The sequence below is a fragment of the Fukomys damarensis genome, unplaced genomic scaffold (genome assembly GCF_012274545.1).
Source record: "Fukomys damarensis isolate Sample0158 unplaced genomic scaffold, DMR_v1.0_HiC HiC_scaffold_12, whole genome shotgun sequence".
In the NCBI taxonomy this organism is placed as follows: domain Eukaryota; kingdom Metazoa; phylum Chordata; class Mammalia; order Rodentia; family Bathyergidae; genus Fukomys; species Fukomys damarensis.
In genome coordinates, this window is record NW_022900924.1 from 4,907,092 (window position 1) to 4,933,033 (window position 25,942).

Here is a 25,942-nt window from a genome sequence, read left to right on the forward strand (position 1 = left end):
AGTTGAGACTGCCCTGGAACTCACTATGTAGCCCAGGCTGGTCTCAAACTCACAGCGATCCTCCTGCCTCAGCCTCCCGAGTGCTGCTGGGATTACAGGCGTGTGCCACCAGGCCTGGCTTTTATTCATTTTTTGAGATAGGGTCTCACTATGTAGTTCAGACTGGCTTTGAACACTCAATGGGTCCTAGGCTCCTGCCTCAGCCACAATGTTGGGATTACAGTCATGCACCACCACCCCAGCTGAAATTTTTCCTTTAACACATAGTAAATTAACAGAAAATGATCAGCTTATGCCCAGGTGCTCAGTCTAAGATACACAGTTATTGAGGTAATGCTATAAAAATCTGAAATCATAGAAAAATAGTATTTACATATGGGTGCTACAGTTGATCCTTTGGAGAATGTAGAGGGTTGGTTATTTTTGTAGTACTGAGGATTGAACTCAAAGCCTTTGGACTAAGGTATATATATCCCCAGCCCTTTTAATATGTATGTGAGGTGCTCAGTCTAAGATACACAGTTATTGAGGTAATGCTATAAAAATCTGAAATCATAGAAAAATAGTATTTACATATGGGTGCTACAGTTGATCCTTTGGAGAATGTAGAGGGTTGGTTATTTTTGTAGTACTGAGGATTGAACTCAAAGCCTTTGGACTAAGGTATATATATCCCCAGCCCTTTTAATATGTATGTGTGTAAGAGAATTACAATTAAAGGCATGTGTCACCATGTCTTGTAGAGGCAGAGATTTAAAGTTTATCAAACTTGTATCAGTAGCCTGACCCCAGATTAGACCCTATGACAGCCTCAGGCTTGTAGCTCCTTCCTGTTGTATAGCTGGTGGGCCCCTAATGAAAAACAAAACATGAAGAAGCCTATTTTAAGAGCCAGGTGTAGTGGCACGTGCCTGTGATCTCAGCACTCTGGAGACTGAGGCAGGAGGATTGCTACAAGTTTGAGACCAGCCTGAATTATCGAGTGAGACTTTGTATCAGAAAAAAAAGAAGCAGCAGCAGCCAGTTTAAATATGGTAGTATTTAAAGGCAATTTTTTTTTCACCACTAGTAAATATTTATTGAGTGCTAGGAGCAGACATTGGATCGGTTTTCTTAAGATGTTCCCTGCTTGAGCTAGTGTTTCCCACTTGAGATCTCTGGCCCCTAGTCTCCTGATCCTTCTATTTGTTTAGATTTTTGGTGTTGCTTTTAGCTATGCAGTTAAGCCTGACCCTGAACTCACTGTAGCTGAGACTGGCCTCGAACTTACAGTGATCCTCCTGTCTCGGCCTCCCGAGTGCTGGGCTTAGAGGCGTATGCCACCATGCCTGGCTCCTGCTGCTTCTAACTGGCCATTACTCTGTTGGATCCTATGTCATTTATGTATTTTTCTTTCTTGCTTGTAGTGGTTGGAGACCAGACCTAACAGACAGGTGTGTCCAGTTTGCAAAGCTGGCATCAGCCGAGACAAGGTGATCCCACTCTACGGCAGGGGAAGCACTGGGCAGCAAGACCCCAGGTGAGGACCTGGGATGCATCTCATATCCACTTCTTCCCTTGGATATGAATTCCCATCCTTTCACCACTCCCTGACTCCAGTCTTCCGTGGTGTCGATTACTCAGTTCTGAGGCAGCCTTATCCAAATGGGAGTCAATTGGGAAGGGTCATGTAGAGAAGGGAGGGAATCCCAGTTGCATTTGTCGGGCCATAACAGTACCCATAACGTGGCGTCTTCCAGCAGATGGGCTGCGTGCTGGTCCTGGGGAACCAGCGGTACACATTATAATCACAAGAGTGCAAGTATTGTTATAGACCACTTTTGCAGCCTGGGGAGCAGGCTGTATAGCAGAAGAGTCTCCAAGGAGTGGAGCTGCTGCAACAGTGATACGTAAATTCTAAGGGGAAAGGGAATGAGGGGACTGGGTGACTTTATGGAGTTTGGAATTTCTAGAAATGAAGATCTTAGCGGGTTTAGCATTTTGCCAGCACATGTACTGAGAGCTATTCATAGTCTGGGACCCTCAACTTCTCCAAAAATGTCTCTTCCCTTCTCCCATCCCATCCCAGCATGCCTTCTACCTGAAATAGAGTGGACTTTTATTAAATAGACTTGCCTTTTTACATTCCTCAGACTTTGTATTTGCTCTCTGCTCTGCCTCTTCTGTCTTCCCTAGGGCTGCTGATATCACCGTCCAATGTCCACCTCATCCTAACTTAACCCTATCTTTTATAATCAGCCCAAAAGTTACCACCGTACTCTGTTCATAATTTTCCACACTGCCTTGTAATTGTTCATATGCCCCTTGAAACTATCATTACCTCAAGAGTAGGATCTTTTAAGCCGGGTGTGGTGGTGCATGCCTATAATCCCAGCACTCGGGAGGCTGAGGCAGGAGGATCTCTATGAGTGCGAAACCAGCCTGGGCTACATTGTGAGTTCCAGGTCAGTCTCAACTACATAGTGAGACCCTGTCTCAAAAAACAAAAAAAAAACCAAACAAACAAAAAATGAGGATCTTTTGGGCTGGGTACTTAGCTCAGTGGTGCCAATGCCTGCCTCGCAAGCATGAGGTCCTGAGTTCAATCCCCGGTGCCAAAAAAAAAAAAAAGAGGGCTGGGGATTTAGCTCAGCGGTTCAGTGGCCTGCCTTTCAAGCGCAAGGACCTGAGTTCAATCCCCGGTACCAAAACAAAACAAAAGAGTAGGATCTATCACCAATCTTACTATTGGTAGCATCCTGTCTAGTGTCAGGTATGTAATAAGCCCTCAGCCTAGCATTTCTGAGATGATGATCAGAGAAGGTGAGACCCAGAGCCAAAAAGAATAGCTTGGAGTACTTGATCAAGTGTAATGACAGGCAAAGCTAAAGTTAATAGGGCAGATGGAAGAGACATCCTGGATTTCAACCCCCTCAGCCACCAGTCATCCTCTGTTTCAGTTTAGATTTGAGATTTCTGACATCCATAATTCCAGTATTACACAGGCACAGGGAAAGCAACTGGCCATCACTCATAACCAGTCTGGGCCAGTATTTCTGTGAGAAGTAGGCTGTAGTGCAATCTGATAAATATCTCATAACAAGCTGATTTTTTCCCTGGTTCTCTATACCGTGGTAGAAAGCATTTGCCGGTTGATTGAAGAGTTAGTATTTGGTTTAATTCAGCATTAGTTTATATGCTGGGCAGGAAAGGGGACCCTGATCCTCTTAGTAGAGTTTCCAGTTTCTACAAGAACAACTTAAGACATTTTGCAATGGACTAACTACACCATTTCTTTTTAGAGAGAAGACACCTCCTCGTCCTCAAGGCCAGAGGCCAGAGCCAGAGAATAGAGGGGTGAGAAACATTCTAGGAGAAGATTCTAGAAATGAGTCCATGGCTTTAGAAGTTTCCTGTTGTCCCTGTAGTTTTCTCCTTTATTATAGAAGTAAAGATATACTTGGAAAATACAGAAAGGAAAAAGATGACAGGATGGAATCACTATTGAGAGATTACCACTGGAAGCATTTTGATCTATTTTCCATTTTGCTTTTTTTTCCTTTTTTTTCTTTTTACTTTATAAAATAAAAAGAGTTGTTTGACTCATACCTATTTTTCTGTAATCTTTTGTTTGTTTTTTGAGACAGAGTGTGTTATGCAGTTCAGGCTGGCCCCAAACTCCTGCCTCAGCCTCCCAAATGCTGAGGTTACAGATGTGCACCACCACAACCAGCTTTATTGTTCTGTAATCTTATATACACACTGACTTTATTGACTTGTGTTTACATATTTTTTTCTTCAATATGTGCCTCCTATTTTGTAACTCTTAAAATTTCATTTACTCTACAAATAGTAAGCATCTTCTGTGTGCTGAGCATTCTAGGCAGTGGTGATTTATCAGTGAATAAAGTAAAGATCCTTGCCTCTTAAAGTTCACACTCTTAAAATGGAGAATTTCAACATAGCTTGAGTTTTTATTGACGATACATTGTCAGTAATATTTTTGTTTGTTTGTTTTTGAGGCAGGGTCTCCCATTGTAGTTCAGGCTGGCCCTAAACTCACTGTGTAGCCCAGGCTGGTCTCAAAATTGTGATGATCTTCCTCCCTTAGCCTCCTGACTGCTGGGATTACAGGAGTGGCCATGCCTGGCTTCCTGTCAGTAATATTTTATTTAGTGACTGTTTAGTGTATGGATTTAATTTATTTCATCCTTTGTTAGTCTTCGCTGTTTCCTTTTTTGTGTTTTGTTTTTTGAGATTGGGTCATGCTATGCTTTTTAAACTCACTGTGTATCCCAGGCTGGCCTCAAATTCAAGTGATCCTCTCACCTCAGCCTCCCAGCTACTAGCTTTTTTTGTACTTTAAAAATAACTTTGATGAACTCTTGAGCAGATTCACCATTTTATTAGGATAAATTCTTAAATTATTGGCTAAAATTTGCATATTCAAATCAGATATTAATCTTTAAAAACCAGTTTTTTAGCTGGGTGTGGTAACACATGCTTGCAATCCCAGGGCTTGGGAAGCTGAGGCAGACAATTGCAAATTAGAGGGCAGCCTGCTCTATCATAGCAAGACTGTCTCAAAACAAGTCAAACAGCACTTAGCTTGATGTGGTGGTAAATAACTGTAATTCAGCATTAAACATGGGGATCACATATTTGAGCCCAACTTGGGCAGTTTAGCAACTTAACAAGACCTGTCTCAAAAAAAATTTTTTTTTAAAGGCTAAGGATATAGCTCAGTACAGAGGCTCTGGGGTTTAATTCATTACCACACTAAAATTAATACCACACAAAAAAATAAAATCAAGACAGGCCAGAACTACATAGAAAGGCCCTGTCTCAAAGGAAAAAGCAAACAACAAAAAAGTGTTGGTTTTTTTGGGGTTTTTTTTGGGTTTTTTTTGGTACTGGGGATCGAACTCGGGACCTTGTTCTCATGAGGCAGTTGGCAGAACCACTCCAATAAACCACTGCAATAAATCTCCGGCCCTAAATAAGATAATTTCTTGTTAAAATGTTGAAGAAATTTAAAAATATTTACCCAGACTTCTAGAATCCTACAACAAAATATATTCTCATTTCTCTTTGTTCATCTACATGTCATGTATTTGTTTTTACAATTTTCAAATTTTTGTTTTGTTTGGGTGGTAACAAAACTTTGAAACCAATGCATTTATACTGAGTTACATCCCCAGCTTCTTTTTTTATTTTTTATTTTAAAAGAGGATCTTGCTAAAGTTTATGCGAAGTTGTCCAGGGTGAGCTTGAATTTGTGACCCTCTTGGCTCAGCCTCCCAAAGTATTTGGATTACAGGGCATGTATTCATATTTCTACATAGTCATCACCATACTTTTTTTTTTTTTTTTTTTTTTTTGAGACAGGGTCTCACTATGTAGTTGAGACTGACCTGGAACTCACTGTGTAGCCCAGGCTGGTCTCGAACTCACAGCGATCTTGGTGTCTCACTCTCCCAAGTGCTGGGATTACAGGCGTGCGCCACCATGGCCAGCATAGTCATCACCATTCTGTTTGCTGCTTTCAAATTTAATTTTGGCAATATTTTCTGTGATACTCTGAAGTGTCCCTTTTTTAATTTTCTTTTTTTTCGGGGAGGGTTTGCTATGTAGTGAGACTGACTTGGAACTCACTATATAGCTCAGGCTGGTCTCGAACTCACAGTGATCTTCCTATCTCAGCCTCCTGAGTGCTGGGATTACAGGCATGTGCCACCACACCCAGCTTTTTTTTTTTATTTTCAAAGGCTGCTATTCCATCGAAATTGTATGTATTATAATTTAGATTTTCCTCATTGAAGGACCTTTTTTTTAAAAAATAGAGTCTTGCTATGTAGTTAAGGCTGATTTTAAATCCACTGTGTAGTCTAGGCTGGCCTTGATTGAACTCTCCTGCCTCAGCCTCCCAAGTGCTGGGATTATAGGCGCAAGATGTCACACCCAGCTGAAAGACTTTTAGTTGCTTTCAGATTTTGCTCCTTAAATAATGCTATAGCGATGGGCTGAGGATTTAGCTCAGTGTACTATGCGTACTTGGCAAGCCCTAGGTCCTGAGTTCAATTTGAGATACCAAAAAAAAAAAAAAGAAATACTATCACAACAATCTTTGCATATATTTTTTTCCTTATTTGAATTATGTTATTCTTAGAATTCCCAGTAATAGGGTTTTTTTGTTTGTTTGTTTATTTTTTTTTTGTATCAGGGATTGAATTCAGGACCTTTCACTTTCTAGTCAGACACTGCCTGCATCCCCAGCCAGCATTAAGATTATTAAATTAGGGATCTTAATAGAAATTGAGAGCCTCTTCTCCAAATTTTCCTTACTAGCATTAGCATTGGACCTTTGTTGAGTGGTTCTTCTACGTAAAGAACTATTTTAAGAGCGCTATGCACATGATCGATTTTATTTAAACATCACATCAACTCAACAGAAGAGGAAATTGAACCCCAGATTGGTGAGATGTCCAGATTCATAGTGCTGAAACCTAGATCTGGCTAATATTGAAGTCTTGAGTACTAGGCAGCAATTACTGAACTTGTCAAGCTCTGGTTTTGCTTGGAGCACTGGCAATTAATAGAAATTAGAGGGCCAGGGATTTAGCTCAGCAGCATAGCACCTGCTTGGCAAGCGCAAGTAAAATCCCTGGTACCAAAAAAAAAAAAAAAAAAAAAAAAAAAAAAAAAAAATAAAAACCCGAAAACAAAAAAAAAAAAAAAAAAAAGAAAAGAAAAAGAAAAATTAGAAATTAGAGGCCCTAGGAAAGCAGAGGCCCTGGTCTAATGAATAGGAGACACACCTCTAGTTTTCATAAGCACCTACAGCCGCTAGTGATACTTTGCATACTCTGCTCCAGAAACACCAAATGTGAGGATTTGTGGGATTATAGTGATGTTTCTGAGAAGGAAGCAAGAGGTCAGTCTCCTTAGAATGGAACTGAATGAAACTCTGGCTCCTGATGAAACAATTGTGCCTTTCCTAATAAGGCAGCTCCAGTCCCAAGAGCCCTCAGACTCAGCCATGCTGGATCTGAGCAGGAAGAATTTCTGTACTGAGGACGTGGAAACCGGTTGTTTTTCTTCCCTATAGGTTTGCCTTCTTACTATAAAGCTTTATACATTGTGTGCCCAGCAAGAAGTACGAACCAGATGCTAGGCTGCTCACCATGGGAGTGGGAGCAGCCACTTATAAAAGATTCGCAAATGTCAGCTCTTGTGGAGAACAGTTGGCTTGATGTTTTTTCTTGCTTTTATTATTTATTTTGTTATTTTCTCTAAAGATCTCGCAGGGGTGCAGGGTAAGAAAAAAAAAATGTTAAGATGTGCATAGTGATAAAGAGCATGGAGGGCGGGGCTTTAGCTCAGTGGTGCCACCACCTGCCTAGCAAATGCAAGATCCCAGGTTTGATCCCTGATACCAGAAAAACATACGCCTGTAATTCCAGCACTCTGGAGGCTGAGGCAGTAGAATTGCAAGTCCAAGGCCAGCCTGGGGAACAAAATAAGACCCTGTCTCCAAAAGCAGATTTTCAGATCAGATGGATCCGTTTGTTTATTTTTCAGTACTACTGGCGGTAGAAAACCCAGGGCCATAGGACACTGTCATTGGCAGAAATGTACTAATAATACGGGATAAGATATTTTCCTGTTTTCTTTATTTTAATGGTTGATTACATATACATTTGTAAAATTATTTTTAAAATAATATTTTACAGTTTTTCCATTTTCACATTTCATGAAAGTTCTGATTAAACTTTTCTTATAGCTGATTCCTATCAAAAGAAAAACCCCAGGGCCTTCACTCTAAGCTACATCCCCACCCCTTTTTAATTTTTAATTTTATTTATTTATTCATTCATTCATTTATTTTTGGTACCGGGAATTAAATTCAGGACCTTATGCTTATGAGACAGGCACAGTGCCACTGAGCTAAATCCCCCAGCCCTTTTTAAATTTTTTTTTTCCCCTGAGACAGGGTCTTGTTAAAAGGCAAAGTTGCCCAGTCTGACCTTAAACTTGCAGTCCCCCTGCCTCAGCTGCCCATAATACTGAGATTATAGGCATGTGCCGCTTACCCTAGGTTTAGAATAAAACATTAACCTCTTGGTCAATTTATTTTACTCTTCCAATCATGAGTTTAGTCATGTGTAAAATGCACGTGACGATAATACAAGTACTAAACATTATTTGCTTATTAGCTCAGTGTTTAACACTGTGCCAGGGGTCAGAGTCAGAGTTTTTTGTTTTGTTTTGTTTTGTTTTTTAAGACAGGGTCCCACTGTGTAGTTTATGCTGAGCTTGAACTTACTATGTAGCCCAGGCTGGCCTTAAATTCCTAGTGATCCTCCTGCCTCGGCCTCCTGAGTGCTAGGAATACAGGCGTTGTCCATAACACCCAGCTGGAATTACTTATTCAAAATATTATTGTTCTTACTGATTCTTTTTATGTGAAAGATGATGTGGTGAAACATGCAGGAAAAAAACTGAGGATGATTTACCAAACTGCTGACTGGTTATTTGGAAGTTCTGGAGTGTGGATGTGAGATCAGAGGGTGAATAAGGAAATCTTTGACTTTCTTTCTTAGTTACTTTTATGTTTTTGTTTTTGTTTGTTTGTTGATTGGTTGGTACCGGCTATCGAACTGAGGTCTTTGTGCTTGCAAGGCAGGCACTGGAACCACTGAGCTAAATCCCCGGCCCTCGTAGTTATTTTTATAGTATGTGAATTTCTTATAAGAGGCATATATTTTATAATAAATTATAGTGTTTTATATTTTTAAAGCTATATAACAAAGCTGGGTGTTGTGTGACTGTATAATTTCAGCACTCAGGAGGCTGAGGCAGGAGGTTTGCAGCAAGTTTTAGGCATGCCTAGGCTACATAGTGAGCTCAGGGCAAGCCTGAACTGCATAGTGAGACCCTGCAAAAAATAAAAAATAAAACCTGGGGCTGTAACTCAGTGGCACTGTGCCTGCCTGGCAAGTGGAAGGTCTTAAATTCAATCCCTGGTACCCAAAAAAATAGAAGTAAAATAAAAGTCTTTGTAACAATAGTGAAAAAAGATAGTTCAAAAATATGTATCCATATCTTGTCCACATATTTATATGTTGTCATAGACTTGGGTTTTTTTGTCTGTTTTGGTTGTTTTGGTTTTAGAGTTTTTTTGTTTGGTTTTTCGAGACAGGGTCCTGCTGTGTAGTTTAGGCTGACCTGAAACTTGCAGCAGTCTTCCTACCTCAGCCTCTCAAGGAGTGGGATTACAGATGTGCTACCATACCTGGCTACTGTTGTCATATACTTGTGATGAGGGTATTCGAATAGTTTTGTCTGATAATTTGATCTCAAGAGTTTTTATTTTGTTACATTAGGTCAGCATAATGGTCTTTGGAGAGCATGTTATCAATATTATTATCATGACTTCCATTGTTGGCCAGCTAGAGTTTCACCTTTTTTGCTCTTGTGGATATGTATAGTTTATTTTGATGCTCCCTTATAATTGGGCATGGGAGTCATTGCAGTTGTGTGTTATAAAGCATCTAGGAAATTTTACTGGCTAATGTGAGAACAGAACCTCAAGCCTTATAATCCTGACTTTCATGAGCAGTATTTCAACTGTTGGACAGAGGTTGTCCTTTTTTCTCTGTTCACAGCTCTGGCTCGGAGCTAAGACTAGAAGGGCAGAGGGTCCTTCAGAGGTCCTCTGCCTTGGGGCCTAAATGGGAGGAAAAGCGAACCCCCACACCTGAAACAGGTGGCAGAGGATAGAAAAGCAAGGTGGGTACCACATGCAATATGATACATAAGGTGTATATGTTAAATTGGGTGTGGTGGCACACACTTGAAATCTCAAATACTCAGGAGGCTGAGGCAGGAGGATCACAAATTGGAGCTTAGCCTGGGCTACTTAATACTTAGGAAGACCCTATCTTAAAATAATTAAAATAAAAAGTGTTGAGAATATAGATTAGGGATAGAGCGCACACACAGAGAAAGTGTCAAGTTTGCCAGGTTTGGGGGAAACACTTATTTTTCCTCTTTTTTGCATTTCTTTCACACAGGGATTTCAAGGATTTGGATTTGGAGATGGTGGCTTCCAGATGTCTTTTGGAATTGGGGCATTTCCCTTTGGTATATTTGCCACAGCATTTAACATAAATGATGGGCGGCCTCCTCCAGGTAAGCCCTATTTTCTTGAGAAATCAGGAAGATATTTGAGTAATCCTGTTTGAAAACTCCTTGGAATTCAGCAGTATATAATTTACAGATAATTGTTGCTACACAGATAATCAACCTTTCCAAAATGTCGTTTGTTTGTTTGTTTGAGACAAGGTCTCACTATGCAGTTCAGGTTGGCCTTGAACTCACTATGCAGGCCAAGCTGTCCTCAAACTCATGAAGATCCTCCTGCCTCAGCCTCCCAAGTTCAAGAATTACAGGCATGCACCACCACACCCGGCTAAAATGTCTTAAACCTCTTTTCAGATTACTGGTACATTGAGCAATTATAAGGTCTTAGGCACATGTTGGATGTTTTCCATTCCAAACTGAAGAAATCACAGCCACCCTGTGTAAGATTTTTTTTTGGTACCGGGGATCGAACTTGGGCCCTTGCAATTGCAAGACAGGCAGCGAAGCCACTGAGCTAAATCCCCAGCCCACAACCACCCTGTGGACGCATATGCATTTGGCTCTTGTTTTACAGATCAGAAAATACTTAGTAGCTTATCTGAGACATGTTGTATATCTATGAAAAAAGCTGTAACTGATACTGGCTGAAGAAAAGCCTAGATCTTCACATGTGCACTGCCCCCCAGTTTGACCATTTTGGGACAGAGAGGGGTGAGGTGACTCACAAGGAGTCAGGGCCTCTCCATTCTGTGGCATCTGTTAGCTTCCTTTAGGACACAGTATGGGCTGATCCCAAGCCCCAGCCACTTGGCAACCATGCTTAAATGTCTGCCACCTGCTGCTGCATTGCTCTCTCCAGCTGCATTCAGAGGAGAGCAGGGCAATGGGGAACGTTCCCTGGACTCTTATCACACTGTAGCCCTCACGCCAAGGTCTGTACTGCACAGCCTGTAAAGATGCGCTGGTCGGTTGAACTCTGCTTGCCCTCATTGGAGCCTCATGTGCCCTGGGCTTGGTGTGGGTTACAGAAGTGGACAGGATGTGAGTCTGGTCAGAAGCTTATGTTCTAGAAAGGGTAATCTGCTCAGAGGTTATCTCAGTTGTTCTCTGTCCCACCTCAGTCCTTAGCATGTCATAAGCAACTGTTAAGTCTGCCTTCCTGAATGAATTCATCAAAGGACCCAACAGAGACTGCAGTATAGCACCGAGAGATACTGGGAGCACCCTCTCTCACCAAATTTTCTACCTGGAAAATTTCTCCTATGTTTACATGTTGCTTTTCCAGAGGAGACTGTAAAGGACAGGATGCACTCTACCCTAAAGGAAGGACAGATCCCTGCAGAGGCAACAAAAACTTGTTTGGTGGCTTGCTTCCATCTAGTCTGGTCCAAGGCTTGCCCTAGATTTCCCATTTAGTCCCACAGCCAGGCTACCCTCTTGGGTCTTCCTTTTTCCCCCCGCTGTAACAATCACAGTTTTTCTTTGTAGTGTTTGGTACAGTACATCCCGGATGTGGTTTCTCTTACCCTCGTTCCCTCAAACTCAGAACAGGGAGCTGTAAAAGATAGCTTTTCTCAATGCAGAGACGAGTGGAGATTTTGTTTTACTTCTTCCTTGTTATGAGATATCTGAGCCCTCGTTTTCTCCTGGAAAAGGAAGGCGTGGAGAACTTGGGACACTGTGTGGAGAGGCAAGAGAAGGCCCTCTGCGTCTCTGCCACTGCTTCAGGACCCTGGGCACCTCAACAGATCACATACATACTGCTGCATAAAAAAAAATTGGGGGCTTGGGATTTAGCTCAGTTGTTTCACCGCCTGCCTTGCAAGCGCAGGGACTCGTGTTGGATCCCCAGTACCAAAAAAAAATTTGGAAAACTATCTACCAGTTAATATTGTATACAAAACAGCACAGAGAAGATACATAACCAACAATAGCTTTTCTTTTACTGTTTCGTACTAATCAATTTATCTCTTTGCATGTGTCAGCCAGGATATAGCCTTTCAGGATAAATTGGAGACCTTTTCCTCATTGTTACATTGTTCCACACATTTTTGTTTTGCCTCCTATTATTTGAATTTTGGAAATCTTTTTAGTGTACAAATTTAGAAATGAAGATTAATACTCTTAGCTTTCTTCATAGCTGCAACCTCCTGACATTTTCTCCTTCCTGCCTCTCTAGCTGTCCCTGGGACACCTCAGTATGCAGATGAGCAGTTCCTGTCACGCCTCTTCCTGTTTGTGGCCCTCGTGATCATGTTCTGGCTCCTGATCGCCTAATACTGGGCTTCTCTCTGCACCTGCAGCAGAGTCTCTGGACTGGTGATGTGCAACCCGCGAGCCTGGTATTTGGCTTCCTGGATAATTCTGACCATAGCAGTCAGTGGGGTCAATAACACTTCAAGGAGTCCAGTTTCTCCTGTAGAGCTTTGGAACTCAACAATGAGTTGGTGAGGAGCCCCAACTATCGCCACTACTGTAAACACCCTTCTGTAACCTCATGCTCTGGTGTTGAGTTCTCTGTCATGGATGGCAGCATGAATCCTGTTCCAGCCAGTTCAGGTCCTGACTGCACAGGAAGGAGGTGGGAAGAAAATTTCACCTGAGTTTTATATCACAGAAACAAAGGATAAACCAAGTGGTATTTACAGAAACTTACTTTCATGTCTTTAAATACCCCTTGGTAACTGGCCTCTGTAGCCAGTGGGGCTCCTCATACAGAGCTTCCCCTTCCAGATCCCCTGTCTTCACTGTCACATTGTTCCACATATTTTTTGTCTTGCCTCCTGTTATTTAGGTTTTGGCAAGCTTTTTAGTGTAGAGGATTCTATTGTAAAGAAATGAAGTGCTGCTCTGTCCTCTTTCCTCCCCTCCTCTTAACAGAGACCCAAAATATTGCTATCCCAGGAAGATCATTAATTACAGCAGCTAAGCCACTTCATTAATTCACCAGAGACCCAAAGATCGTTTATTGGCTCTGGGCCTTGGTCCCGGAGAGCAGCTTGAATGACCTGGTTTCCTGGTATAGATTATCTTTGGTAAGACTTGTGACTTCACTCACAGATTTCCTATCAGCTTTCACCTCAAAACTATGTTCATCTGCCATCTCCCCCAGAGGGCAACTGTCATAGCGACTGCCTGCTGTGCATTAGGAAAGATCTGGATTTGGGCCCTCAGTGGGATTCAGAGCTCTGGTACAGGAACAGCTGAACAAGTAGCCCTGTCCCTTACGCTGCAGAAACTCTTGAATTTCTTGCCCAGAGGAAGCTGGAGGTTTCCCAGCTGCATGTGGAAGACCACCATCCTCAGAAGCCAAGTTGTCTATTATGAAGACACAGGGGGATGACTCACCTGTGACTCTGCTTTTGGTATGGTTTGATAGAGTCCCCCCAAAACCCCTTGTATGTGTGCTAAAATTGGGGAAGTGTGTGACACCTGAGCAGGCAACCCTGGATAGTTTGTAAAGTCAGACAGCAGGCCCGGTACACCTCAGCACAATAATACGTTGTAGTCTCACTTCCTGTGTAATTCAAGGGAAGTTATTCCTCCCAAGCTCTTGATTTCTTTTTCGATTTTATAAGCTTCATCCTCACTGCAAGAGTGTAGTGCCAGGCGGATAGACAGTTCACCTGGTGGGAAGGTTCTTGCTTGGCCTGCAAGGCTTCACCCTAGAAGCCCACTTTCTTCCTGGAGACCTCCATGGTGAGGGGAGATGGACTTCTGCTAGGGATGTCTTGCTCACTTTGCCAATCCACACCATTCCTGGCTCATCCCCAGCATAGTCAATAAATAATAGAAGGCCCCAGCTTTCCCTTTTCCTTTGTACCTGCTAATACCAGAGTTCAGTGTTTAAAAAATATATAAAGTATTGAATAGGTGGTTGGTTTGCTGAATCCAATTTGTAAGAATAAGCCACCAGCTTTATAGTGTGCCTGATGGATTTTAAACGTTGGGCCACCTCAAGAGTACTTTTTTTTTTTGGCACCGGGGATCAAACTCGGGACCTTGTGTTTTTTGAGGCAGGCAGCGGAACCAGTGAGATAAATCCCCGTCCCCTAGAGTACTCTTTTTATCAGCTTCTGGGCCCAAAGTCACAGAGGCCCCCTGGATTGTCTTGGCTGTGATGTTACTCCAGCTCAGTGGCCCAACTAGTGGAGGGAGAGTTAACTTCAGCCAGTTGAGCCCAGAAAGACTAAGAAAGAGTTGTGGGTAGGAAGACATATCATTTGTAATATTTAATGAAATGAGGCCAGGAGAGCCCCACCAGCAAAAGCATCCCAAGAATTTGTTAGCAAAGCCAAATTGGCCATGTGCCCCGATTGTGAACTTTGTAGGTCCCCACTCACCCAGCCTCTGGAGCAGGAGAGCCAACTTGGGATTGCTGGCCCAGCCCTAATGGAGTCTCCTTCCCTTGCCCTTCTGCAGGCTCCTCACTCCTCTGCCAAGGCTGCTTACCTTTCTTTTGTGTTTTCTCTGCCTCCACCCTCTGCCACTTCCGTGGACTCAGATCAGGTCCTAACCACAGTCAGGAAAGGGCACAGCAGCACACCTTGACCAGTCACTAATTTTCACTGTTGTGAAAGTGTTTTGATCTAGAATTAAATAAATGGTTTTACATTACTGTGGATTTGGAGTTTGTGTCTGTATCTTGGAAGGTGAACAGGCTGGGAGCGGTCACACTGTTCTGGCCCCTAGGAAGCACCTGTGTGGCCTTGGTAATGTTCTCGGTAATTGAGAATGAAAATCTTCAAACAGTCATTGATAATTAAAGATGAGAAGTATGGGCTGGAGGTCTGACTTCCTATATAACCCTACCCAGGGCTGGGAATTTAGCTCAGTGGTTCCGCCACCTGCCTTGCAAGCGCAAGGTCCCGAGTGGATCCCCAGTACCAAAAACAAACAAAACAAAATAACCCTACCCAAGTTGTGACCTGTCTGACAGGCAGCCCTAGTCCTTATAAGTACATGGAATTTCTAAATTTGCAAACAACATAATGCCCTGTAGGGCCTTTAGTGCAAGCACAGGTTATTCTGTGTCAGATATCTCCATATACAATGACAGGGCAGGCAGGCCCTCAGCCAAGTCTTCTTCCTGGAGCTGGGGGTGTGCCCCTCCCTAAGGGGCCTCAGTAACAAGGTGTGGTGGGGGATGGAAACTATTGACCTGGTTATCAATCTGGCCCTGCTGCAGGCTCTCAAACACAGTGAGAGCTCCAGTTTGTCTTTTTGGGGGTTTTTTGTTGTTGGTGGTGATTTTTGGGGGGTTTTTTTTGGTATCGGGGATCGAACTCAGGTTCTTGTACTTGTGAGGCAGACAGCGGAACCACTGAGCTAAATCCCCAGCCCTACAGATTGTCTTCTGAAAAAAGTATTTCTTTCTCTTCTGACCTGAGTGTCAGCAAATTCAAAGTGCCAGTGTACAGTGGGAAATACAGAGAAAGAGAAGTTTAGGATCTTGTGTGAGACTAATAAGGAAAGAACAGAATGTTTTTGTTTTCAGTGGAAAACAAAAATGCAATGGTAGAATAGAAACTTCCAGTCATTCAACCCTAATAACCATCAACTCAAGTCTGGTCCTGTTGCCTCTACACCACCCTAACTCTGCTCACTCAGCCTTACCTGGACTGTTTTAAATAAATCCTAGTCATGTGCTATCTGTTAAGAATTTCAGTATGGATCTCAAAGATAAAGATTTGTACCTGCCTTGTAAGTACAAGGACATGAGTTTGATCCCTAGTACCAAAAAAAAAAAAAAAGTTTGTAAAAGCTGAGATGCTGTAATAACTAAGATGCTGTTTACTTTTTAAAAATTTAACAGGGCTGAGGATTTAGCAAGTGCAAGGTCCTGAGTTTGATCCTTGGTACAAAAAAAAAAATAATAATAACAGTAAGATGGATGTGTTGGTACACTCCCATAATTCTGGCACTCTGGAAGGCTGAGGCAGGAGGATCCCAGATTCAAGCCAAGCCTGGGCAACTTAGCAGGACCTTGTCTCAAATTTAAGAAATAACTGGGAATAGGGAAGGGTGGAGATGGTGAAGGGAGAACAGGAGTATGGGGAATAAATACCCAAGATACATCGTGTAAAAATACAAAATCCCAATAATGTAACTGTACCATATACCTAAAAAGTACCAGTAAACTTAATGAAAAAACTGGAGATATAGCTCAGTGCAAAGACTTTGGGTTCAATCCCCAGTACAAAACAAAACAAAACAAAACAAAAAACAACTTTAATAAACATCTATTGTTCAAATTTCCCTAGTTGTCTCAACATTTTACCTCGTTTGCTTGACGTGAGGTCTGAATCAACTCCATGAGTAGTTTCTCTCAAGTTTCTTTTCCTTAGAGATAGTTTTAAAGAAACCAGGCCATTTGAGCTCTTCTTTCCCACCACCCCTCAATCCTGCTATTTGTATTAACACTGTTATTTAACCAACTTCTCATACCTATGTATTTCCTATAATTATAAGAAATTAGGTGTTACAGCTAAATGCTTGACCAGATTCAAGCTTGACATTTTTTTACGAGACCATATATGTTTAAGTGAAGGGCTGGGATTTAGCTCAATGGTGCTGCTGCCTACCTCAAAAGCACAGGGTCCCGAGTTCTAAACCCAGTACCAAAAAAAATTTTTTTTTAAAGTGATAGTATAAATTCGTTACCATCTTATCAGGAGGCATATGATGTCTTGTACCTCTTTGTGATATTAGCACCCTTTAATGATAGCACTGTCCCATAGAACTTTAGGCAGTGATGGAGACAGTCTCTGTAGGTACTAACCAACACAGCAGCCAGTAGCCATATGTATATCACACACATGACGTGTGGCTAATCAACTGAGGAACTGCATTTTTCCATAGTTCCCTTTTTTTCTCCCATCTTAATTTTTTTTGTGTGGGGGTGGGTGGTTATTGGGGATTAAACTTGGGACCTTGCACTTGTGAGGCAGGTGGCAGAACCGCTGAGCTAAATCCCCAGGCCCTTCCCATCTTAATTTTTTGACACAAGGTCTCACTGTGTTCAAGACTAAACTTCAACTTCCTTGGTAGCCAGACTGGCCTTGAACTCACAGTCCTCCTGCCTTAGACTCCCAGAGTGCTAGGATTACAGATATGCATGTGCCACAATGCCTGACTGACCCATCTTTTTTTTTGGTACTGGGGTGCAAACTCAGGACCTTGTATTTGCCAGGCAGACAGGGTGCCACTGAGCTAAATCCCCGGCCCTTGATTTACCCATCTTAATAGCCACATGTGGCTATCATGCTAGACACTTTAGACTTAGATTAATTCAAAGGATTTGAAAAATAATACAATTGGAAACTTACTTTGAGGGGGGAGTACTGGGGACCGAACTCAGGACCTTGCATTTGCGAGGCAGGCGGCAGAACTACCGAGCTAAATCTCCAGTCCTGGAAGTTAGTTTTTAGAGAGGAGACTGCATTTCTGGGCAAAATGGGGCAGTAAAATTATAGAGAATGTGGGGAACTAGAGGTTGGAGGAGCAACAAGGCAGAGTGTGCCTGGAAAAAAGAGTCCCCCAGTAGAGGGAGTAAGGAGAAAAGTCTGCAGAGTGATATGTAGTTAGCTTATGAGGCCTTGGTTTGCCCTTTATTTTGTAGGCAGTAGGGGGCTATTGAAGGTTTTTAAGCAGTGAACTGACAGGATGCAAAACATTTTTGGACGATCAGTCCATTTTAGGCAAGATGACTCAGAAAGGAGAGAATAAAAGCCAGACACTGATTGAGTTTGAAGCAAATGGACGTAATAGGGAAGACCCAGAAGGGTACCTGTAGCCCAGTATCCTCAGGATGACAGGACCTTGAGGCGCTTTTCTTGTAAGTCACACCCCTGCCTTCAAACTTCTAGGCTTGGTACTGGTGTATTCCACCACCCTTGGTAAGAAGTGACCTTTAAGGTGCTAGGCTCAGATAATTGTCAATCAGCCAGAAGGATCTGGCCTTGGACACTCACTGACCAAGCTATGGTCCGCTAAATAAATGGGCAAGTGACAGGTGCTGGAATCCCAGTGAATGCACCGCCTGCCCAGGCTCTTCCTACCCTCCAGAAGTCCCTCTCGAGTTAAGTGACCTTGGAGTACAGTATTCAGTCTGCATTGCATGTTATCTCTTGGTTATGTAATTTCTGCAGATAGCGATTCCTTCCCTTTACATTTCAACTTGCATTTTCTGAGTAACCTGAACTTCCCCGAGGGCAACTTGGGGGTTGGCCTCACCTGCTCCCGCTGAATGAACAGCATGAAGCTGCAGGTGGGGAAGAAGCGGAATGAGGGGCAGGGAGGGGAAGAGAGATGTATGCCTGGCTGTGGAACAGAGACGGGATACATTAGTGGGTCTTCCTTCCAAGGCTACTGATGTCTCCAATGCCTGGGAAGATGTAATTTCTTCCCATGGGTAGGGTAGGTAAAATCTCTGTTCCTTTTTTGGTAGCCATGAAGTGGTTTGTCAGAAGAGTCCCATGGATTCCTGGATTTTTGTTACTTTAATTCAGTACATCATCTTTATTTATTATTTTTTTATTTTTTGGTACCAGGGATTGAACTCGGGACCTTGTGCTTGTGAGGCAGGCAGCAGCAGCACCGAGCTAAATCCCCAGCCCTTCAGCACACAGTCTTGTATTTACTATAATCAGAGGTTTCCTCAGAAATCATAAACGTGGAAGACGGTTCCCAGGAGGTAAGGAAAGTCAGGCACAGCCCTCCTTCCCAGCACCTTGTGCACACTCAGAATACCAGGAACCACCTGCTACACCCAGAGGGGGAAAATCTGACCAAAGTGATCAGCACCCTGTTTGACTTAGGGCAAGAAGAAAGAATTGTCCTGGTTGGGGGAGGAGATTGGGCTCTTCCGAGTGATGACCACTCCTGCCCTAACCCTGACCCCAGTCTTCACTCATCTTCACTTATCCCAGTGCTGAAACTAGCAGCAGCGAGGCTGAACTTTGTGGCAGGAGTAGTGGCTGGGGAGAAGGGATCCATTTTCCTGGGCATTATCCCTGCTTGGTCATTTGGACACTTCTATGACCTAAATCTGATCTAGAGAAACAACAGTTGCCAAAGAGCCACTGTAGGAGAATCAGGTGGGAGGAACATCAGGGACTGACAGGCAGCCTGTCATCGCTCGGAAGACCCCAATCTCGCAAAACCAGGAATGTCTCCTGTTCTAACTCTATGATGTCTTAGTCCTTCCTGTGGAAGATTCTAAACTGGTAGCCTGCAGGGAGGTCTGTTTCACAGTGTATTTCATTTGGCTAACAAGGTGTGATCAAAATGTACTGTAAATGTTTACATTTTAAAAATTTTATTACAGTAAAACAGCCATGATCCCAGCACTCAGGCTAAGGCAAGAGGATTGCTGCAAGTTCGAGGCCAACCTGAACTACATAGCCAGACCTTGTCTCAAAAAAATAAAATAAAACACATTGCCTTTAATCTCCCCTCAAAATATACTCCCTCACTTTGAACATATTTATACCATTGTTCTTGCCATTCTCTCAGCAGTTCTGGAAGTCATGCATCATTGCAACCAGCCATGGGCAAGGACTTTGAAGAGGAGCCTGGTTGCACAAGATACAGTACTAAGAGCCAACAGATGGGATGATGTTAAATTTAATAGCAAAAGAAAACCAACAGAGTGAAAAAAGACAACCTATAGAATGGGGAATAATTTTGCCAGCTATTCTTCAGACTAAGGACTAATATCTAGAATATATGAAGAACTAAAAAGTAGACCAAGCTGGGCACGGTAGTGCACGCCTGTAATCCCAGTACTTGGGAGGCTAAGGCAGGAGAATTATCATGAGTTGGAGGCCAGCCTGGGCTACATAGCTCAAAGCCAGCCTGAACAGCATATGGAGACCTTGACTCAAAAAACCAACCAACCAAACAATAACAAATGCTGGAAAGAATGTAGGGGGAAAGGACCCCTTTTACTTTGTTGATGGGGAATAAAAGTTAGTTTTTTGTTTTTGGTAGCGGGGATCGAACTCAGGTCCTTGTGCTTGTGAGGCAGGCGATGGAACCACTGAGCTAAATCTCCAGCCCAGGAATATAAATTAGTACAAGCACTATGGAAATCAGTATGGAGATTCCTCAAAAAATGAAAACTAGAACTACCCCTGCTTTTGTTTTTAGAAATAGGGTTTTGCTATCCCATCCAGGTTGGCCTTCAATTCACTATGTAGCTCAGACTGGCCTTGAATTCAAAGTGATCCTCCTGCCTCAGCCTCCCCAGTGCTGAGATTACAGGCCTGAGCCACAATGCTCAGTTTCGAAATTCCACTTAATTCATCTCTCCCCCTTTTAGGAATCTTCCCAAGAGTTAAAAACATCATAGTACGGTGGTACACACATAGTCGTGTTCATAGCAGCACGATTCATAGTAACTAAATCTTGGAAGCAGCCTATATGTCCATCAAAAGACAGATAAAGAAAATTTGATGTTTACATACAATGGAGCATTACTCTGCCATAAAGATAAACTTGAGTCATTTGTTGGAAAATAGACTCACCTTGAGACCATAATGGTTTTTAAATTTTTATTGGTATATTGTAGATATACATAATAACATTCATCCTAGGGAATTTGTACCTGTACGTGATATATCTTGCTGCTTCTTTAAAAACGAAAAGGAAATTGGGCAGGGTGTAGCAGTACACAACTATAATCCCAGCATTTTGGAGCCTGAAGCATGAGGATCACCTGGAGTTCGGGGCCACCCTGGGCTAGTGAGTTCAAGGCCAGCCTGGACCACATAGCAAGACCCTGTCTCAAAAAAGAAAAAAGTAGAAAATTTCACCTAGACAACCTGGATTTCTAGCCTGTTTTTTTTAAAAAATGGAACTCTGGGACTAGCAAGCCAGCATTCGAGTAAGAAGCTGCTCTTCTTACAATGGGGCAATGCTACTGTTGCCATGTGCAGGACTAATTTATAGACATTTTGCCCTCTGCATCACAGCTCCAAAGCTGTGAATTCAACCCACCCAGAATCAAAAGTATTTGGGAAAAGAATAAACCTCCACTGAACATGTAGACTTCTTTTCTGATTATTCCCTAAACAGTACAGTATCACATTTTATGGCATATATATCATCTTAGTTTGCTATTGTTGTCTTTTGTTTTGGTTTTGTTTTGTTTTAGACAGGGTCTTGCTAGGTACTTCAGGCTGGCCTTCAACTCACTAACCCAGTCTGGCCTCGAACTAGCAGTGATCCTCCTGCCTCAGCCTCCTAAGTGTGGGGATTACAGGTGTGTGCCACAATGCCCGGCATTTGTCTTAGGTTTTATAAGTAGTCTAGAGATGATTTAAAGGATTTGGGGATTGTACATGGACGATATATATTACATATATAAGAGACTTGGGCATTAGGGGATTTTTTAAGGGGTGGGGTGTTCTGGAATCAATCTTCTCTCCCCCAGTACAAGGGAAGATTGCGCCTACTTGGCTTCACTGAGGATCTGCTCCTGAAATGATGGTTGAGCCACCTCCATAGTACCTTTGACCTAGAGATAATCTAGGTTAATTTACTCAAACTGGCACAGAGAGAGAGAACTGGTTTCTCTGAGCTGGAAACTTGTAAGCAAAATCTAGCCCAGCCCCCCGCACCCCCAGCTATTTATGGGGTAGACATGGCTCCCCATGTTCGTACTGTGCGCGCCTGCACACGTGCGTTCCCAGGCATTGAATCCAGAGCCTTTACCATGAGCCCAGTTCTTTCCTTCTTCCTATTCCTCTCCCCCATCCCCCGCTCTCTTTTTGAGACAAGGTCTTCCTGTGTAGTTCAGGCTTCCCTTAAACTTGCTATGTAGCCCCGTTGGCCTCGAACTTGCGATCTTCTTGCTTCAGCCTTCCAAAGTGTTAAGAAGACAGACTGCCCCCGTGGCTGGCTTCCCATATTCATATTCTTGATTCCAAATACTCTACTGGAAGGAGCCTCCCACAGGGAGTCAAGAAGCCTGGATTCCCATTAGAGCTCTGCACTCAGTGTAAGAAGCCTTTTTTCTTTTTTTCCTTTTTTTTTTATGAACCAGGGATTTAGCTCAGTGGTTCCGCCGCCTGCCTCGCTAGTGCAAGGTTCCGAGTTCAATTCCTGGTACCAAAAATCCATTAGTGCTCTGCACTCAATATGCTAAGCCTTCTTTCTTTTTTTAGACAAGGTGTCGCTGTGTAGTTAAATTAGCCTTGAACTCACTATGTATCCCAGGATTGCCTCTAATTCGCGGGGATCCTCCTGCCTCAGCCTCTTGAGTGGTGGAATTACGACACACCCCTGGCTATTTAGCAGAGCTACTTGAAGTAGCTTAAACTTGTCCCCTCTAGTCCTCAGCTGTCTCCATCTGTAAAATGGGAGAACTGGCCTAGAGAGAATATTCTGTGTTCAGAACTCTCGCCTGTGCAGAATCACCTGGTTAGGCTGGGCGTGGTGACACACGCCTGTAATCCCAGCACTCTGGAGGCTGAGGCAGGAGGATCGCTGCGAGTTTGAGACCAGCCTGGGCTACACAGTGAGTTCCAGGTCAACCTGAACTACATAGTGAGACCCTGTCTCAAAAAAAAAAAAAATGAAGCACCCGTTTAGGAAAGCACCCAGAAAAGTTGCTGCAGGTCTAGGGATGTAGCTCTGTGGCACCGTGCCTGCCGGGCAAGCACAAGATCCGAGCACAATCCCCTGCACCGCAAAAAAGAAAAGTTTTTGCTCGCTCCAGGGGGCGCCAGAGACGAGGTCACACAGAGCGAACCAGGAGGCGGGCCGGGACCGGGGGGGGCGGGGTCTTGCGGCCGCCAGGGCAACATCAACAGGCGGGCACCAGTGTCAGGTGCGGTTTGGTCCTCCCCGGGCGCCGTAGGCGGTGCGTCCAGCTCGCGCCTGGGGCTGAGATCCCCCTCGGCTGCCTCGGCGGCCTGAGCCGAGGGAAGCTTCTGTAGCTCCCGCCTTAACCTCATTTCTGCACCCGGGAACCATGGCCACACTGGCGGGTAAGGAAGGGGCTGCGCCGACGGGTCCCACCGTTATGCCCGAAGTCTGGGGCCGAGTAGCTCGAGGGGAACCCGCAGCCTCTTGAGGGTTTCGGACTGACCGGGTCCGCGTTGGTCCAGGATCCTCAGAATGACTTGGGGGGTGGGTTCGGTACGGCTCTCGCTCCTTGGGGATCCGGAGGTCTTAGGGCTCTGGGAACTGGAACGAGGCATCCGGAAGACAGCGTTCTGCGCCGCGGGCGGGTGGGGCGTCTTCCTGCGAGGTGAAATCCCCGGAAGGAGGGAATTCTGGCTTTTCCTAGAGTCCAGCTACTGGGGAGCGGCGGGTCTGGCGGGGTCAGGTCCCCAAATCAAACCCTTTCCAAGGGAGTTGAGGGGCCTGCGGCTTCTTTGGCGCGGGAACTCTTAATATTTAGAATACAGGATCCTTTAGGATTCCAGACAATTAGGAGATGTAGTTATGCTGGGGTTCTTGGTTTCCTGCGGAAATGAAGGAGGCAATGATTTTTCTGCCAAAACCCAATCCTCCTCGGGCGTATCTTGGCGTCTGGGGTTTCAAGGGTCCTGGAGCTTCTTGCAGAAAATTGATAGGTTAGGACACAGACTAGAGGTAAGGAGAGATTGGACCGTTCTTTTGGCTCAAAGGTCTCTGCATCTGCTGCGGAAATTAAGCCTCCTGGGTCTCCAAGATTCCCTATGGGAGTGGAGTCCTTTCTCCGGCCAGACTGTAAGACCCAGAGAGGGTCGTGGCTAGACACCTAGGAGGAGGAGTTTTCCGAGGCCCGAGGGTAGCTGCAGAGTTGGGTGAGGTGGGCCTGCGGTCACCTCACACATCACCCTGCAGCTTCCCTCTAGACCTGTTCCCCTATCCCAGGACTCTGTTTCCAGGCCACCTGCGTGGCGACCCAGCCTTTGGGTCTACGAAGGTCAGCATCCAGGAGAGAATTGTGTGGCTGAGAAGGGCTGGACATCTGCCCCCTGCTTCCTGGATTTTGGCCTGTGAACAGTCACTTCCTCCATCCTGAATACAAGAAGCAGACCGGCAGTGGGTCCCTTCCTCTCTGTGGGAGCATGGGATTTTGTCCTCATTGGTGCTAATAGGTTGAGGGAGAGAGAGAGAGAGCGCGAGCGCTAGGGGTGGAAATGCCTTCGATTCCTTCCTTGAACATTTGTGTAAGCTTCTAGAATTCTTCAACTCATGATTTCCAGTGACTTTGGAGCTCTGTAATGAATAGATTCCATCTTGAATTTTAATTCCCAGAAACTTGTGAAAGATTTTAAGGATGTTCTCTAGCCCAGTACCCTAGATGCTGTTTTTATGAGATTTCCTCCGAGAGAACCAAAGGAGAATTTATGCATTAGTTTATGAATTTTCATTGATTAAAAGATTTGTTGTGCTGCGAATTTAATCAAGTGCTGAGCAATGGTGAACAAAATGAACACAGTCCTTTGGTGCTTACATCCCTAGAGATAGTAAATAATTAAGGTATCAGTTGAGTTAAGTGGTATGGTAGTTGAGATAAGTACTTTGAGAGTGCACCAGGAGCTAGCTATAATCCAAGCATTCTGGGAGGCTGAGGCAGGAGACTCACAAATTTGAGCCCAGTGTGGGCAACTTGGTGACTTAGTGAGACCATATTTTAAAATATAAAAATAAAAAGAAAGGGAAAAAAAGCATTGGAGATGTAGCTCACTGAGAAGGCTTTGTCTTCAATCCCCAGTATGACAAAAAATAAATAAAAATAATAAAATAATAAATAATAAAATTTTAAAAAGAAAAAAGTATGCTAGGTTTTAGGTGGATGTAAATATGGAATACTTTACTTTAAAAAGAAAGCTTATGCTGAGCCTTGAGGATAAGTAAATGGCCATGAACATTCCAGGCATAAAAAGGCCCTTAGGAGGTGGGTATGATGTTGCATGCCAAATAATAAATTAAAATTTTAAAAAGAAAAAAGTATGCTAGGTTTTAGGTGGATGTAAATATGGAATACTTTACTTTAAAAAGAAAGCTTATGCTGAGCCTTGAGGATAAGTAAATGGCCATGAACATTCCAGGCATAAAAAGGCCCTTAGGAGGTGGGTATGATGTTGCATGCCTGTAATCCCAGCATTCTGGGCGGCAGATGCAGGAGTATCACAAGTTCAAGCCAAGGCTGGGCTACTTCATGACTTAGGGAGACCCTTTCTCAAAAATTTAATGAAAGAGGGGAGTGCCTGGAGATATAGCTAGTTCAAAGACCCTGGGTTATTATTATTGGGGGTTTAGGACAGATCTCTTGTAGTAGCCTTGAACTCTCAGCTATCCTGCCTCATCCTCCCAAGTCCTAGAATTACAGGCAAGTGCTACCACGCCCAGCTAGGCCCTTAGTTTGTCAGGGAGGCCTTGAAGTAGGAAAGCACATGGTACCTTTGGTGGTGGTATCAGTTGAACCTAGGACCTTGTGCATGCTAGGCACGTGCTACACTACTGAGATATATCCTCATCCCCTTTTAAAAATGATTTTATAGTGCCAGGCAAGGTGATGCATACCTGTAATCCTAGGATTTGGGAGTCTGAGGCAGGAAGATTGCTGCAATTTGAAGCCCAGCCTGAACTACACAGCAAGACCCTGTCTCAAAACACAAACAAAAAAGATTTTAAACTTCTAAGAGGTGGAATCTCACTTATGTTGTACAGACTGGCCCCAAACTCCTGGGCTCAATTGATTTCCAATCTCAAGCACTGTACCACTGAGCTACATCCTCAGCGTTTAACATGGCTTCTTACTGGTAAAGAGATTAAGTCCCAGAAATGACTTGTTCAAAGTTCCAAGTTAGTG

General features: G+C 43.6%; 2 protein-coding genes across 6 annotated transcripts in view; both read left to right on the top strand.

Moving 5' to 3' along the window:
- The window catches only part of Rnf185 (ring finger protein 185), a 65,578-nt gene extending 51,220 nt beyond the window's left edge, over positions 1-14,358 (top strand). For all 4 annotated transcript variants that reach the window (XM_033762322.1, XM_010603820.3, XM_010603819.3 and 1 more), the window contains 4 exons: positions 1,407-1,519; positions 3,282-3,336; positions 10,056-10,173; positions 12,305-14,358. In XM_033762322.1, the coding sequence (XP_033618213.1) occupies positions 1,407-1,519; positions 3,282-3,336; positions 10,056-10,173; positions 12,305-12,402 (384 nt within the window). In that variant the 3' untranslated portion in view covers positions 12,403-14,358. The remainder of the gene's footprint in view (positions 1-1,406; positions 1,520-3,281; positions 3,337-10,055; positions 10,174-12,304) is intronic.
- An 8,610-nt stretch (positions 14,359-22,968) lies between these two features.
- The window catches only part of Limk2 (LIM domain kinase 2), a 68,068-nt gene continuing 65,094 nt past the window's right edge, over positions 22,969-25,942 (top strand). For both annotated transcript variants that reach the window (XM_010603823.3, XM_010603824.3), the window contains exon 1: positions 22,969-23,120. In XM_010603823.3, the coding sequence (XP_010602125.1) occupies positions 23,105-23,120 (16 nt within the window). In that variant the 5' untranslated portion in view covers positions 22,969-23,104. The remainder of the gene's footprint in view (positions 23,121-25,942) is intronic.